Source organism: Prosopis cineraria, unplaced genomic scaffold (genome assembly GCF_029017545.1).
Source record: "Prosopis cineraria cultivar Desert tree isolate PC_DT_omini unplaced genomic scaffold, ASM2901754v1 PC7, whole genome shotgun sequence".
In the NCBI taxonomy this organism is placed as follows: Eukaryota; Viridiplantae; Streptophyta; class Magnoliopsida; order Fabales; family Fabaceae; genus Prosopis; species Prosopis cineraria.
This window is the reverse complement of record NW_026555338.1, coordinates 15,815,529-15,832,830: the sequence shown is the minus strand read 5'-3', so window position 1 is coordinate 15,832,830 and position 17,302 is coordinate 15,815,529. Positions and strand designations below refer to the sequence as shown.

General features: G+C 30.4%; 2 protein-coding genes across 2 annotated transcripts; both read left to right on the top strand.

The window, feature by feature from the left end:
* Positions 1-2,306: 2,306 nt before the first annotated feature.
* LOC129314901 (21 kDa protein-like) lies at positions 2,307-3,305 on the top strand. Its single transcript, XM_054958384.1, has one exon. It carries the CDS (start codon positions 2,354-2,356, stop codon positions 3,050-3,052), a length of 699 nt encoding a protein of 232 aa, XP_054814359.1. The 5' UTR covers positions 2,307-2,353; the 3' UTR covers positions 3,053-3,305.
* A 6,958-nt stretch (positions 3,306-10,263) lies between these two features.
* On the top strand, positions 10,264-11,360 carry LOC129314955 (pectinesterase inhibitor 9-like). Its single transcript, XM_054958439.1, has one exon. The coding sequence runs from the start codon at positions 10,309-10,311 to the stop codon at positions 10,972-10,974; it is 666 nt and encodes a 221-aa protein (XP_054814414.1). The 5' UTR covers positions 10,264-10,308; the 3' UTR covers positions 10,975-11,360.
* Positions 11,361-17,302: the final 5,942 nt, after the last annotated feature.

Sequence of the window (17,302 nt, the reverse complement as noted above, 5' to 3'; positions counted from 1 at the left end):
ATTATAGACAAAAATAAAAAAATTACATAAAATGATATTTTTTTTAAATTTTGGGGTCATTTTTTGTATTTTTTACTCAATAAATGGTCAAAATAAATATTTGCAAACAACAAAGGCCATATTGCGTCATTTTAAAATATTAAAAAGAGAATATTGCACCCAAAAAATAAATTTAAGACCCCAGACACTCTTAACTAGAACTATAATTTAGGAGTTAATTTGTCATTTAATCCTTTCAATAATTTATAATGCATGATTTCAAAGAAAGAGTAACAAAAACTACTATACGTTGACCCACTTTAATTTATTGCACATGCATGCCATGAGAAGCCCTATAGAGATGACACCCTCCTTAAACTATGTCTCACTCCAACAGTCTTTTGATTCTTTGATACGCTTCTGTTATTGTCAGGATATGGCCCTTAAATTGAAGATTAAACCAAAGTTCAGATTGTTATCTAATTATATTGTTGATGAAAAGCGAAGAGGACTGATTTTTCCACATTATTTCATTGGTTATACATTTATAAAAATGATCAGTTTATTTTATCCTAAGCTATTATTAGCTACTTGCAAGTTATTCCATCTAAATCAAGAATTTTTAGAGATTTTTATCTTGGCCAGAAAGACTTCATAAATATTTGATATATCCATTGCTATATATAACCATTGTGACATGATTAATATAAATATGATATATTTCTCTGGTCATATATATAAGTCATTTCCAACATATTTTATTAGAACAAGGAAAACCTTAAAATTCATTAAAAAAATTTAAAAATTTAATAAACTTTGAATTTTGCTTCTATTAAATATACATGTTTTAATAATATTTTTTTCCCGCCAATATTTAATAACATATTTTTTCTCACCAATATTGTAATAAAAATTTAATATTATGGCTTATAAATAGGAAAAACAATCTTCTCAGCCTTATAAATAGGATGAGAGGAGTAATCTATTAATTGTTGCTTCAAAGTAATGCAAATGTTATCTCTAAGTTTCTCTTCTTTTAATTAAAAGCCTATTTTGGTTGCATCTTTGTGCAACTTCTTGCATGTATATCCCCTTTAAATAATACTCTATCCCTAAGTATAATACCCGGCCAGTTGCCTAAATCACGGAGATCAAGGAACTTATTTGTGTCTAATAAATATTTTTTCCTCTTCTTTGTTAATTTCCAAATTCTCCCTGCAAACAAATGTTTTATAATAAGAGAAAAAACATTATATAGGGCTACATAAGCCAATAAGTTAAAATATACATTTAATCTTTTTACTTTACATAAAGTTTCGTTTACATTTTTAATTAATTTTAAAAATTGAATTTTCAACCATTTAACTCTAATATTGTTAGTTTTAAAAAAATAAATTCTTCCTTTGAACTTTACAACATTGACATATTAAGTTTAATTTTTGAGGAGAATATAACTTCTAATCCCTCAAGTTTGCCCCTGTTATCACATTATATTGATAATGTGACATGCATATATAGTTAAATGAGAACAAGTTAACGCTTAAATTAATTTATTTTAACAATATAATCCTTTACATTATATTTTGTTCTCTTGTTTTAAAAAATTTCAGAGTCTATTTTTTTCCTGTCTAAACGATTATACTTCATTTCATTAACCTACATGGTTGCCATTCATATTCTGTTATTCATGTCATCTAATTTTAGCAATGCAATCTTCTTTTTAAACATTAAGGACCAAGTCAATAACCATAATAAACTTAAAGGACTAAGTTGATGAAAATTAAACTTGAGGGACCAAATTGATATCTGAAATAAACTTGAGGGACTAAAGTTACATTGTATTTAAAACTAATGGTGTTAGAATTAAAAGACTGAAAATATAATTTATAAAATATTTAAAAAATTTATACAAGGTATTATGAAAAGGGACAAGAGTTTTTTTTTAAAAAATTAAATATTATAGATAGTAACGGAGAGAATATTGGAAAAGAAAAAGATCAGAGAAAAAGCTAGTTAAGCAATTGGTCATGCAGAAAAAACCTCCAACTAGTGCACCATGTGATGAGCACCACGTGCGTGCACACTACTCATTTAAACCATTAATGATGTGATGATATTAATTTGAATGGTCAACGTTATTTTATTTTCTAATTACAGTCAATAGCATTTTTTTTCCAATCTTAAATGATATAAAATAATAAAATCTAAACCGTCCGTATATATAAAATCATTTGGACGGTCATGATGATATGCACTAAATCTGATGAACTTCTCTATATAAGCACCACAGCCCCTTGCCATTTCTCTCAACCTACAACCTGCTTTTATATGAGAGCTTTGAGTTATTGAATTCTCTCTTCATCCTAAACTAAGAATGAAGATAGCACAACTCATCAGTCTCACATTATTTCTAGTGACGATCCTCTTTTCTCTCTTCTCAATCCATGCTTCAGCTGATCATCATCAGCCATCCTTGTATCAGAGACCTCATCATCGTCAATACAATCCTCAAACCATCGCTTATATAAAAGCCTCTTGTGAAACCACTTTGTATCCAAATCTATGCCTTCGCTGCTTATACAAATTTGCCAATTCAAACATCCAAAACCCACAACACTTGACTCATGTGGCCTTATCTGTGAGTCTCTCAAGAGCACAATACACAAGAGATTACTTGCTACAAGTAGCCAAACAATTCAAGGCACTCAAGAATCGCAATGACAATGGTAGAGACTATTTTGTTCTGCAAGATTGCTTGAAGCAGATCAATGACAGTGTGGACCAGCTTGGCCTTTCAATAAAAGAGCTTGAAAGGTTTAATAAGATCCCAAGCACTAAGATCAATGATGGTGTCTTGTGGCACATAAGCAACGTTGAGACATGGGTTAGTACTGCTCTTACTGATGCAAGCACTTGTGTGGATTACTTTCCAGGTCACAGAATGAGTAAGATGAAGGCTACAATAAGAGGGAAGGTCTTGAACGTTGCGCAAGTCACTAGCAATGCACTTGGCTTGTTTCATAGATATGCGACCAAGTACAGAGCAGCAGCAGCAGCAACCAAGAGACCCTAAAAGTTGAAAGATATATAATATGGCCCTTTGTTTTTTCGTGTAGATCAGATCACGCGTGTTTTTTCAAGGGCAATGGAAGTCATGAATTGAAACAAGAAATTAATTTTGTTAGTTTTAATTAATTCGATTTAATCTATCTCTTTTCCATTTGTATGTGTAAAAAGGAGCCTTAATTTATTCCGAATGAGTTTCATGTCTGTTGAATAATTTATCTCTCATAGGGAAAATAGCAACTTTGTTTCTCTTATATGTATGCAACTGGGTTATGTTGTGAATTTCGTCCGAAGTATACGACAGTGCAGTATAATCTGGGAATTTTTAGAAATAAATATACTAAAAATTATAAATAACTACTCCCATATGAAAATTAATATTGATTAAGTATCAAAATTATAAATAAATGTCAATAGATTAATTTCATTTAATGTCTTATCCATATAAAAAATATCATTTTGACTAGCTACTAGCCGATCATTAAATCATCATCACTGATTACAGCGATGACAAGTAATTAAATAAAAAAAAAAAAGATAATGAAACGTTTAGTTCCTTGAATTTAATTTTTATTAATTTCATCCCTTATATCTTCTTGAATTATCTTGTGTGTTCTTTAAAACAAATTGACTCTCAAGTTAATCTAATGTATAAAGTATTTTGAATATTTTGACATGCATATGTAGCTAAATTAGCATAAATTATCTCTCAAATAAGTTTAATTTTTATTAATCTAGTCATTTACACTTCATTTTGTTTTTGTATATTTTAAAATTTTTGAGTTGCTGTTTTTTCTACCTAAATAATTACACTTTTTTTGTTAACCTACATGGCTACAATCAATATTCCAATATCCATGTAAGCAAAGTTTAACATTGATTTAAATAATAAGAGCTAAACCAATAAGTGAGGCAAATTTAAGGTACTAAATCAATAAAAATTAAAGAGTTAAAGTGCATTTTCTCCCTCAAACTATTATCTAAGAAGCACTCAATTTCCTAACTTATTTGTTGTAGCAATTTCACTTATAAAGTAACTAAAACATAGCATATATATATATATATATATTCTTCTTGACGTTAATTACCCCAACATTAACTGTTAAAAATGTTGATTGAAATTTTAGTCTAACTAAAAATGCCACCTATCATGCCAAGTTACTTACAAATATTTGGAAATATGCTGCCTTTTAATTACTTTAGAGGCAAAATTGTTACAACACAAATAATTTAGAACATTCGGATCCATCTTGCATGACAGGTGGGATTTTATAAAAATTAAGTCCCAGTCAATATTTTTAACAGTCAATATTGTGGTGTTTAATATCAAAGAGAAATATGCCATATTTTAATTACTTTAAGGAAAAATTGCTATGATAAATATTTATGATATTGGGTGATCCTTGAAGAATAATTTAGGGACAAAAACCCACCTTAACCAAAAAATAAATTTGAAGGACAAACTTGATAATTGAAGCAAACTTGATGCACTAAAGGTTCATTATCCTGGAAAAAAATAACTGATGTGGAAACTTAACATTCTACAATGATTGTACCCACTTGGTTATAAATATGAATATTTTCGATTATTATAATTTTTTTGGCCGTTCAAATGTTTAATGTATGGATTTTTGTGGTTTCTATCTAAAAATCTGAAGGGACCTAGCTATTATGATTATTATAATTTTTCTTTTGTTGCTATGATTTACTATGGTTTATTTGGAAACTGATCGATGAATTTATGTTTTGATGGCACACCCCTAGAGCCTCTATATAATTTATCTCAGGCTACATACTACTTATTTTGTGGAGTTTTGGAGTGCATGAGGTTTGAACTTATTCAGCTTGCACATAGTAAGATGTATCCCTTATCCCTTTTTTGTTGGTGCGTTGCTTAATGACTTGAATGTTTGTAACAGGAAAGAAGTTTAATTTCCTTGGCTCCTCCACCTTCAATTATTTCATTTAGATAGTGTTCGGATGTATGAATTTGAATTTAAATTTTAAATTTTAAATATTATATTTAAAATTTTATATTTAAAATCCATGTATTTAAAATCCTTTATTTAGATGGTATAATAATTTTAAAGTTAAATCTGGCCAAAAAAAAATTAAAGTTAGAAAAAAAGATATGAGCTGAAATTCAAAGCAAAAATGAAAGATTAGAAGTGAAAAACTTAACTTTATTTTTCAATCGACAATAATAATGAGAAATGAGACATAGGGTGAGAATAATAGATAAAAGGATTCTGAAAACATGAAGAATATAAGAGAGTCGAAGTAGCTAGAATTTTAAACAAGTAGGGTGGAGATAGAATTTAAAATTACAAAAAACTTATAATATCCAAAGCCCAAGACTTTTATATATCCAAATGAAAAATTTAGTTCAAATCTAAATTCACATGTATCCAAGTGCATCCTTATTGTATTTTATTTTGGTTAAAAAAGGTAATGTGCATGGTTTATTAAGACTTTGAGAACACTAATTTATGACGATAAATGGATTCAATCATCTTCTTTGTGCATGTTAGACTTGGTATATATTGTTTAAATTATTTTCTTTCGCTCTCTTTTCTTTTTATTCATTGCATATAGTAGAGGACGAAGTGTTCATATGAGTCATTCGCGTGTTACATGGTGGTGCCAGTTATAAGAAAAACAACCAAAAAGAAAAACTGAGACTTATGGGAGCACTTACTTTTGGATTACGAGGATGTTTATTACAAAGGACCTGAATTTAATGAATGCCTCAAGTTTTTTCATTCGATTAATGTCTCACATGATACTATAAAAATCTTCATTTCAATCAAACGAATGCCAAAGATATAGGCACAAGATATGAAACAAATGCCAAATTACAGCTCTACCTTTTTGTTTTGCTCTATATCTTAATCCAATGGTGACGGACCCCATGGCATAGATGACATAACATTAATGGCAACGAAGCTTGAGGATGGTAACCATGAGTATGGAGACATGGAAGGAGCCCAATACTTCCAATCCAATATACCTAAAGACCCATTACACCATATTGGAGGTCCAATAATAAGAGTCCAAACTAAAACCATGAAGCAAGCCTTGTTCAGTCTTGTGCAAGAAGTTCAAGAGCTTGGAGAGCATTGGGGCACTCCTCTCAAGCCCAAAGGAGAGCATCAATACGTGTATAATGTGCTTAAGATCCAAATTCATGAAGAGTCAAGCCCAAGAGATGCAAACCTTAGCCCAATGCAAGGAAGACTACAAGTTGAGCCTCTTGCAAGCAAGGAGGCATGAAACCCTAGTGAAGAAGTCAAGGGTGGCGTGATTTTAAATCCTTTATGATCTCTTGATTGTCTCCTAAATTATTTCCTATTTTAATGGTCCTTTGATTTGATTTCCTAATTTGAGTTTAGTCAAAAGTTAGAATTAATTGTAGTATTAATTTCTAAATTTTGTAATCCCATAATTTTAGGATCACATCTCCTAAATTATGTAGCTAAATATTTTATCATTATTTTATATTATTTCTCCTTTTAGTATTAGGAAATTAGGGTTTTAATTTTAGAAAATATTCTTTTCTATGAGCCTATATAAATTAGGCATACTCTCTCTTATAAACAGAACAGAAGTTGAATGAAATTATTCATTTTAGAGTTTATAACTCTTGTGAACCCTAATGCTTTGTGTTGGCATCCCGTGTGAGAAACAGACGTGATCAAGAGCGTGATCAACTCTTGTGGTGTCTTTGAAGGTTGAGATTCCTAGAGGCAGGTGCTCTAGAGGATCTTCTCCTTGATCATTATCTCATTATTTATTTCATATCTTTCTTTATTTTCATCATAAATTTCGTCTCTTTTTTTTTTGTTCTTGTGTTTTTGTTGTGTCAGGATTTTGTTCCTAAACTAGCACGATTCTGCTTCTATGTCCCCTATCAAATGGTTTATATGGTTGCTGGGAAACATGGTTGAAATTCTTCTTCATAAAAATGTCTTTTAACTCACTGTTTCATTAAGTATGAATTTTCAAGCATTGATGAAATCTTACAGTTATAGTTTAATTCATTGGATGAAAGAATTTAAAACACTTAGAAAGTCCATCATGTTTTAAAAAAAAAAAAAAAAAGAATCACACGAGATTACTTGCTGCAAGTGGCCAAACAATTCAAGGCACTCAAGATATGAAAGCGTTTATCTTTAAATACTACTAGACGTTAACTTACGGGAGTCTTTCTGTGCTAGAAATGCTCTCACATGCTTCCATTTTTATGAAGAAAAATATTTATTCAATCTTATTTCTCCAACCAATTACCACTGTATTTATTTCACACTCATTTATAAGTATTTGATTTATTAGCCATAATACACATGTAAGGATTGGAGATCAAATGCTAAAAATCCAACTAGACAGATAAACTGTAGAGTGCAGGCCGAGAGCCTTAATATAGGTTATTTATCATATGTCCATGTATTAAAGGCCCATGCAAAAAGAACTTAAGTGGTGCTTGGATTGATGGATTTGGTTTTGGATTTTAGATTTAAAATCCTATCTTTCAAATGTCACATTGAAATCCATGTATTTAAAATCACTTATTTGGGTAGTTTAAATTTTTTCAAATGAAGAAGAGAGATGAAGTAAAATTCAAAACAAAAATAAAAATTAAAAATGACAAGCTTATTTCTATTTTTTAATTAATCAGAGATGAGAAAAGATATTAGAGTTATAGAAGTATTAATAATAAAAACATGAAAAGAACAAGATATATAAAGTAATTAGAATTTCAAATGACTCGAGTATAAAGTAAATTTGAAACTATGAAAAATTATAATTTGAAATAGATTTGGATTTAGATTTGAGTCAAATCTAAATTTATAAATTTTTTGTATCCAAATAAGAGGTTTAGATCAAATCGAAATCTAAATTCAAATTCTCATTAATCCAAACATACCATTAATTTAATATTTGTGTTGTGGGCGTATCACACAAAATAATTGTTGATTTATTCTCTGAATACATGTTTATAGAAGACTTTCCAATCTTAATAATAACTCTCAATCTCTTTAATAAAATTCATTATTGGTATATAAAGTTGCCTTTTCGTTCTTCATGCATTTTCCTATGAAAAAAAGACTAATTAATTTTATATTTTTATGTTATCATCCCCATGTTAGCTAGCGACTTAATTAATCCTACTTTCCTTAATTCGAAAAAAATATCTCCCTGCAAAGATGTAGTCTTATGGTTCCCAATTAATAATTGGGGTCTCTGAAAACTTCAGACTTGATTTAATTAGCAGAAACATTACGTCTTTTGCCAATCAATTTCTCTAATTAAGCTACAAATATTTATTTTGTTTTAGCTTTTCACTCATCAAATAGACAAAGACCCGTTAGAATCGCCGATCGAATAATATCCATGTTAGGCTCTCACTCAGCATACGAATTATATAAACAAATATCTACATTAATTAAACTCAACCTCATTAACAATAGCTTGATTGAGTGGAAAAGTTGTGATGCCTTTATTAAGCAAGGTGAAAAGTTCATATCTTGTGTAAATAAAATTTTAACTCCATACAACTCATTCTCTATTTTATATTGGTTGAAATCCAGTTCATAATTTATTTATTTTTTGCGTCAAGCTTGGGACCTCTAAATTAAATCCTCAAGGATTTACCATGAAGATTAAATTTGTTGGTCCAGTTCATAAACTTTTATTTCGTATGCAAATCTCAACTCAATTCCTATATAATAGTTCTAGAAATTTTAAACATTAGTAGTCCATACGTGTCAAGAAATAACTTTAGTTCTTATTATTTTGTTTTCTAAAATATATAAATCAATACTTTAAACAGTTAAATAAAACTATTGGAATTATGTTGCATATCAGGTCAAAATTTAAAATTTGAATTTTAATTGAGTTAAAACTACTACAAGGACAAAGTTGCATCGAGTTAAAATTTAAGAACTAATAAGTCAAAATTATATATAGATCTAAATTGTTAATTTTCAAAATAAAAAATTATGATGATGAGCTACTCTAAGTTTCTATAATGCCCAAATCTGAATTAATCAATAATATTGGATATGTCAAAAAGACAAAACAAGAAAAATATTTATACCTAAATGATTCAATTTCTACAAACTTCCTTCATGTTATTACGTCAATTGGCCCTTAAACGCGTAACAAAACGTTGGCCTGCTTTATTTTGTTAATTGACTTCACATGCCATTACATAAGGACCTATATTAAGTTTTTTTCTTAGACATGGTTCTATTATTTATCAACATCTGGCTCTTGCTTCTTCACCACACACAGGGTTATTTTATCTGAATCATGACTTTATAAGAGATTGGATCCATTGTTATTATAATCATTGCGACGTAATTAATTAATCTTAATCAATGTAATTTAATCCTTGCTTCAAATTTATGCAAATGGTACACCACTAGTTTCTGACCGACCAATTACATAATAAATACTTCTTTTCATCGCCAATATATAATTGGTTCCATCTTCGCGCAACTTGCGTTTATGTTGCCTCTAAATTAACCTTAATTAGAAGACAACAAGGAAAATGGCGAAGAAAGCTCCAACAAATGATTTATCATTTTTTGAAAAGTAGTTACATCCACTTCTTTTTCACAATTTTCGTGAAAACACATTACTCCCCCAGTCTTATATGTATAAGTTATATTCTACAAGGAATTCATAATTTTTTTTATGAATCATTTAGCATTAAAAATGTATATTATTCTAATTTTACCATCTTACAATTTTCAATGAGTAGAGAATAAAAAATTACATGAGATAGAAAATATTTTTAAAGATTATATATAAAAATAGTAAATTATGAAATTTCTTGTTTTGGAAAAAATCAATAATTTAATTAACTCTTAACAATTTTGATACGGTAGTTAGAAGTGACTTAAAAATAAGACATGAGAGAGTAAAATAATTGGATAGGAATAAAAATATCTTACTATAAGATAATATTACATTGCCTCTTACAGTTTGAACTGAAGTAAGAACTCGATGGAATATAAAATCTCAATCTGATTAGTATTTAACAAAAAAACATTATTTTATTGTAAAAATATAAAAATAAAATTATAAAAATCACGACCATCCATGAGAGATCATTTGGTCTACGGTCTAGGCGTCCAGCTGATGTGTACCAAATCTGATAATCTATATAAGCACCATAGTCCCTTGCCATTTTCTCCAACAACAAACTTCATTTGAGCTTTCAAATTCTCTCTCTTCTTCAATCTTCACCGAAGAAATATGGCACAACCCATCAACTTCACATTGCTAGTGATGATGATCCTCATATCTCTCTTCTCAATTCATCATGCCACAGCTGTACCATCCTTGAAAAGGCCTCATCGATATAATACTCAAACCGTTGCTTTCATAAAAGGTTCTTGTCAAACCACTTTGTATCCAAATCTATGCCTTCGTTGCTTATACAAATTTGCCAATTCAAACATTCAAAGCCCACAACAGTTAGCGCATGTGGCCTTATCTGTGAGTCTCTCACGAGCACTATACACCAGAGATTACTTGCTGCAAGTGGCCAGACAATTCAAGGCATTCGAGAGTAGTAATCGTAGAGACTATTTTGTTCTGCAAGATTGCGTGAAGCAGATCAATGATAGTGTGGACCAGCTTGGCCTTTCAATAAAAGAGCTTGAAAGGTTGAATAAGATCCCAAGCACTGAGATCAACGATGGTGTCTTGTGGCACATAAGTAACGTTGAGACATGGGTTAGTACGGCTCTTACTGATGCGAGCACTTGTGTGGATTACTTTCCAGGTCATAGGATGAGTAAGATGAAAGCTAAAATAAGAGGTAAGGTCTTGAACGTTGCGCAAGTCACTAGCAATGCACTTGGCTTGTTTCAAAGATATGCAACCAAGTACAGAGCAGCAGCAACCAAGAGACCCTAAAAGTTGAAAGATAATATGGCTCTTTGCTTCTTCTTGTAGATCAGATCACGCGTGTTTTTTAAAGGGCAATGGAAGTCATGAATTGAAACAAGAAATTAATCTTGTTTGTATTGATTAATTCATTTTAATCAATCTCTTTTCCATTTGTTTGTGTAAAAAGGAGCCTTAATTTTTTTATTCTCAAAATATTTCATGTCTATTATTCAATAATTCATCTCTCAAAAGGAAAAGCAACACTGTTTAATTTATCTTAAATGTATACAATTGGCTTATGGTGGGAATTCGCTCTAAATGATTTTTTCATGCGTACTAGTTAACCTAAAGTATAAGGTGGTGCAATATTACGTTGGAAGTTTGGAAATCGAAGCAGCATTACCCTGTCCCAAAGCTTCTGTGACTTTCAATGTTAGTGGATTGGAAAAATTACAAATAAATATCCTTAAAATTATAAATAACTCATATAATGTCTTATCCATATAAAAGCTAAAATATTATTGTGACCAATCACTTTGATTGACTAGTAGCGGATCATCAAATCACCATTACTTATGGCAACGATGGTAAGTAATTAAGAAAACGTCCTGTAGAAACTTGACATTCTATTTGGGATTTGTACTCCCTATCACCCATTGTTGTTATGTTATTGCTTAATGACTTGAATGTTTGTAACAAGAAGGCAGTTTAATTTCCTTTTCTCCCCAAACTTCAGTTATTTAATGTTGTAGATTTGGACCAAATCCCCTTTCTGAAAATACTTCCTTTGATTACGTATAAGATGCATTCTAAAAAGATTATTTGATCTTTAATATAAAGCACTTGATATGGTATTAATTACATTTTTCAATATTACCCCTATTTAGTTTAAAAAAAAAATTTACTTCTATTTAAACTCATTAACTATGACAAAGAATGTAATGCAAATTTGAAAAAAAAATAATTTAAAAAGGTATAAAATTGAAAGTTTATTTTATTTTTAAATAAAGTTAATAACTTAACTACCTCTAGTTTTGGTGAAGTTGTTAAACTTAAAGGTGTTCAATAAGCTGGCAGTCAAGAGATGAAATGATTTGGGTATTCTCAAATTTTAAAAAATCTTTACACAATAAAACAATAACAAAGTTTACAGTAAAACAAAGCATATAAACAAAATTTAAAACAAATGAACCATTAGAAGGGAAAAAAGCAAGACACAAGAGATTCATGCTGGTTTAGCCTAACCAATTGATCTATATCCAGTTCTGAAGATCACACTTGAGAGTTTTCATTAAAATCCTCAAGCTTAGCCAGGTGCTTTCAACCTTAGTAGAAAAACAAGACTACCAATCTTGAACTCTCACAAATCCCTTACAAAAGTCTTAATTTGTTGATAAAACCCACTTAAGGAAGACCTTTCATTAAGTTTACTCAATAAAATATTGAATTCAATAAGCTTTGAAACTCTCAAAAGAGTAGATAAAATACAATTAAAAGCTTGCACACTAAGACTAAAAACTTTTCAAAAATAATAAATGCAAAGTAGTTGAATAATAGTAAATGCATACTTAATTTGTTACCTACTAACTTAGATAAGGTTTAATTTATAGTGTTGGAGGTTTATGACTATTAGAGACCTCAAACAAGTTGTTTAGAGTCATTGCATTGCTTGTAGGAAATAACAACTGTGAAAAAGAACTTTATCTGTGAAGTTCATTAAATGTGTGTCCAAACTCTACTTCATAGGTGAAGGAGTTTGTTCTCATGTGTGAATGAGACTTGTACGTAGAAAGGCTTGTGTAAAGATCAATCTACTTCCTATGATAGTGCAATATGGTTCTCACATATTTTAGCTAGGTAGAAGCACAAGCTTCTCTAAACACTTACTTCACATGTGGGCTCTCTCTAGTTGTTGCAGGAATTGGATGACAAAGGTGAATGATCTTTCTAAAAGCTTAGTTCTCAAGTGGGTATGGTCCAATTCTCATGAGAATTAGTCTAACAAAATTTGAAAATAAGACTATGAATTTTTCATGAAGTGTTCAAGTGTTCTAGGCTCTCAAAGGAAAACTTGAGTTTGGGTCACATTCAAATTTCAACTAGAACTCTTATTCTCATGAGCAAGACAACTACTTCTTAAAAGAATTAGATCCAGAAATATGGTTCTCTACTATCGCTCTACTTTTCACATGAATTGTAACATCTTAAAATTTTAGAACTTGAATTTGAGGATTTAATAAGGGCAAATTGGTAAATTATTATATTTAATGAATTAATCCCATTTTTGGATCCTAATATGTTTGTTGGAACCTTAGATAGCCTTATAAGTGGACTTGGATGGAGTTTGGGTCAATCAAGCCCAAAAACAAGGCCAAAATTTTGGGATTTAATTGGAAAATTGGGAGTAATGCAGGTTATAATTTAGTGTTGTTTAAGTTTATAAATGTTAAATAAAGCAAATGGATTGTAGCTAGAGTGTTGCTTAGGCTAATAATAAATTTTGGATAGTTAAAGTAACCTATCTTAGACTAAAACTGTACTTATTAGAGTTGTAATTTGATGACTAGTATTTAATCTTATAGATTAATTATTGCTTTGACCTCTTTAAGCTAGTGGAGGCAAAGTGAGTAGATAATTGCCAAAGGTAACCTTTTTGTGAAAAAGCATTGAGGTAACTGGATAATCTAATCTTTTTACTTGTTTGTTTGGATGGTTGTGAATGTTTGAGAAATTATATGCTATTGTCTTATTAGGTAACGAATAAAATGAATGTTTATATATAGTTTTAGAAACTGGCATGAAGTGGGATATATTTAAAATGATGCATTTTTACTAAAATTATGCTTATATGTTTGCAAAAGCAATTTTCAATTTGGAAATGTTAGTGCTTGATTTTGAAATAAATATGTTGTAATGTGATTGTGCCTTGTTGTGATACCTGTTTAAGCATGCTCTTTGTGAAAGGGTGGGAGTTCAACCTATAGGAGTAAGACTTATACATCCATATGGTATTTGGTAGCACCTTAGGTGGCCTTAGTGATCAATCTTTCTTGTTTGGAAGTCTTAGTATTATACTTGTGGTAGATTAGGTATACAATACCCTAAACGTTTGAAAAAAGGAAGAATCTATGGCTTGAGAATGGATGAAGGTGCTTTTGGCCAAACTTCCTCCCACAATTGGTGAGCTTGGACTAGTCTAATCATTTAGACTTGGTCTTATTGAATTATTAGCTTGCAAATTCAATTTAGGGTAATAAGGAGGATATAAGATAAAGTGATTGATCATGCAATGTCTCAATGTGAGATATTCTTAACATGCTTCCATTAGGGATAAAGGGAAGAAAGAAGCCACCAAGGATTAATAGTGCTACTAGTTGTATAACCTATTCATTTGGTTGAACTTAATGAGTGAGTGTGTGTTTTGTGTGTGTGTGTGTGTGTGAGATATTGCTAACTTGGGACATGCATTCTTTTAGTTACACTTGCATGAAGTTTGTGTTTTTATTTTGATGTATTTCAACCTAGAATGATGGGAATGTTATGGTAATTGTCATGAGAGTTAGAAATACTAGTGTAATTATGAACATTGCTTTGATAATGTATTTGTTATTGGTCATAGGGATGTTAAGATGAATTTACTATTACCCCTTAATTAATGTTGAAGTGAGGTTTTGATGGCTATTTTATAATTGAGGTGCATTGTGGTCCACAAGAGTTGGTTTAAGTGATCTTTAGGATATTAGCACTTGGTTTGTGGTTTTGGGCACCTTGTGCTTATTTTGAAGAGAAAATGTGACATTTTATACTCAAGTATCTAATTGTAAATCATAATGAATTTTGTTGTGAAACTGTTGCTAATGGTTAAGTAGCTTGTTTAGTTATGTGTGGATACTTAAATCGCTTAGATTGACCATTGAATGACAAAATGGTGTACTCTAGAAGTTTCTCCTGAAATACTATCATGACAATATAAAGCTATCATGATAGAGCTAATGCCCTTATTGTGTTATCTTTTGTTTGTTTTCTTATTTGCCATGCTCCTATGACTTCTTAAATGACAATTTAATTTATGTTTGAGTTCAAACATTTTTAAAAGGGTTTATTGGGATCTCAATCTTCAAACAAAATTTTCTTGTTTTAAGTTTAACCCTTCTATTATGATAACTTAATATAAGGACTTACTTAATCCTAGTTACAATGATAATGTTTGTAGTACGTCTTGGTAATGTCAAGGTGCATATTACAATTTTGTATCAATTTCAAAAGTGTTGAGTGTAATGCCCTCAATGACATTACCATACAATCCTTCACACAATTACTAATCAAAATAATTAACTTGAAAACATTGGGATCCTAATATGAAAGCATTTTGAAAATCATTTAATAATATATATATATATATATGTATATGAGTTGTAAAATATTACACAGTATAAGCAATATGTTGTAACACCTCAAGGTCAATAAGAAAACATATACAAATCAACCAAATTAAGCCAAAATAAGGGCATTACATTGCGGCTCGTGCCACATGCACCGTGGCATGCAACACAGAGACCTCAACGTCACTCTTTACATCGTGCGCTGTGGCATATTTTCCTTTGTTGTCACATGCACTGTGGCGCACATATTAGAATCTGCTATCAAATTTTAGATTTTGATATGAACTTCAGAAGTGTGTCGTTTTTGCATTTGATGTCTGATTGTGATAGTTCAAGCATTCACACAAAGCTTATTTCAAAATCTAACCAATGACATTGGTTTTGTTTAAATCCAAAATCCTGTTTAAAAATTGAACACTAAGTGCATTTTGACTGTTTTAAGTCAAAATTTGCCACTTGAGTATTACCAATCGAAACCATAAGTCACTGGTCACTTCTAGGGCCTTGACCACGTCCAAATAGAGAATGTACACCTGATTGATGAATCATATACACAATATAAAATGCATACACACAATTGGCTTGTAAATTCATCATAACACACAACTTGGGCAAATTCTCATTTCTTAATTCCATTCATACATATGGCTAAATTCTCCACATATATATCAAGCATTATCATATTCTCACATGCTCACATTCATTCACTAGCCCATATTGCTATTTCAGCATGTACACACACATACACTAGTTTAGTAAACTAGAACTCAAACCAAACATCACAAAATTTCATAGTAATATGCACATGTTTTGAATCTTAAGGCAACTCATATACTCATACAAATACAACTTATATGCTTAGTCATTGCACTAGTTCTTATAAGGGCTATATAGAGAAATCTCTATTCTTGGCCTAATTCCTTCCTTTTCACACCACTACCACTAGACCTAAAAAATATAATAACCACGGGTGAGATCAAAATTTCAATAACTAATATAGCTCATAAATGTTCACTAACACAAATAATAGCATGAAAGTAACCAAAAACCATTTCTATAGTTTTTATAGTCAAAGTAACATAATTTCCTTTTCAATCATAAATAATTTCACACAATCAAGATAACAACATGATCATCTATCCATCGATCTTTCAAAGCTCCCCGACATGAAACCATATGCTTTACTGGATCAATCACTTATTGACCCGAGCACACTTTCGATGGTAGATACAGTTAGTTAAAGGTAATATATCCTACTTACGAACTATGGTTTCCCCCATGTCACACACTTATGATAGAGGCATTGTTGACTCTTAACTGTACCCTAATGGGCATTTGAAGTTACCAAACTATTCGAATGTCCCATGATAATAGTCCCAATATAATGCTGTACCAAATTACCCATGGTAATAGCCCATATAATGCTACATTGGATGTGCCATGGTGTCAGCCCAATCATATGATTTATTCACTCACATCTCCACACACACATCTACATATACCCTGGGTGAACTCCCACCTCTTATGATCATACCTTTCACAAAAATTTCACTGCTCTTTTCATATTTCTACACCATACACTTTATACATAACACACACACACACTCCTATATATTCATTCAAAGCTAGAATTTCTTAAACTTTCTTTTTATAAGTCAAGCTCATGCTAAGCTTGTTTTTTTAGTAAACTCCTATATAAAACTTCATAAAACAATAATGCATTTATTTCTACACAGTTATATGAGCTAATATAATAAACTATATGGTTACCTCAACCCTTTTGTTTAATAGAAAGGATTACTCATATTCCACAACCTTATTCAAGTTCCTCTCGCTATCAAATTTGTAGCATGCAAGAATCTACACTAAATTGGCAACCAAAGTCAATTTTATTATTTACAAAAACTGCCAATTACAACATTTAAGCACTTAATATTGATGCAAATTATATAATCTTAAAGGCTCATTATCGA

Bases quoted from the DNA above. Each gene is read 5' to 3' on its own strand.
- LOC129314901 (XM_054958384.1), top strand. From the start codon at position 2,354: ATGAAGATAGCACAACTCATCAGTCTCACATTATTTCTAGTGACGATC.
- LOC129314955 (XM_054958439.1), top strand. From the start codon at position 10,309: ATGGCACAACCCATCAACTTCACATTGCTAGTGATGATGATCCTCATA.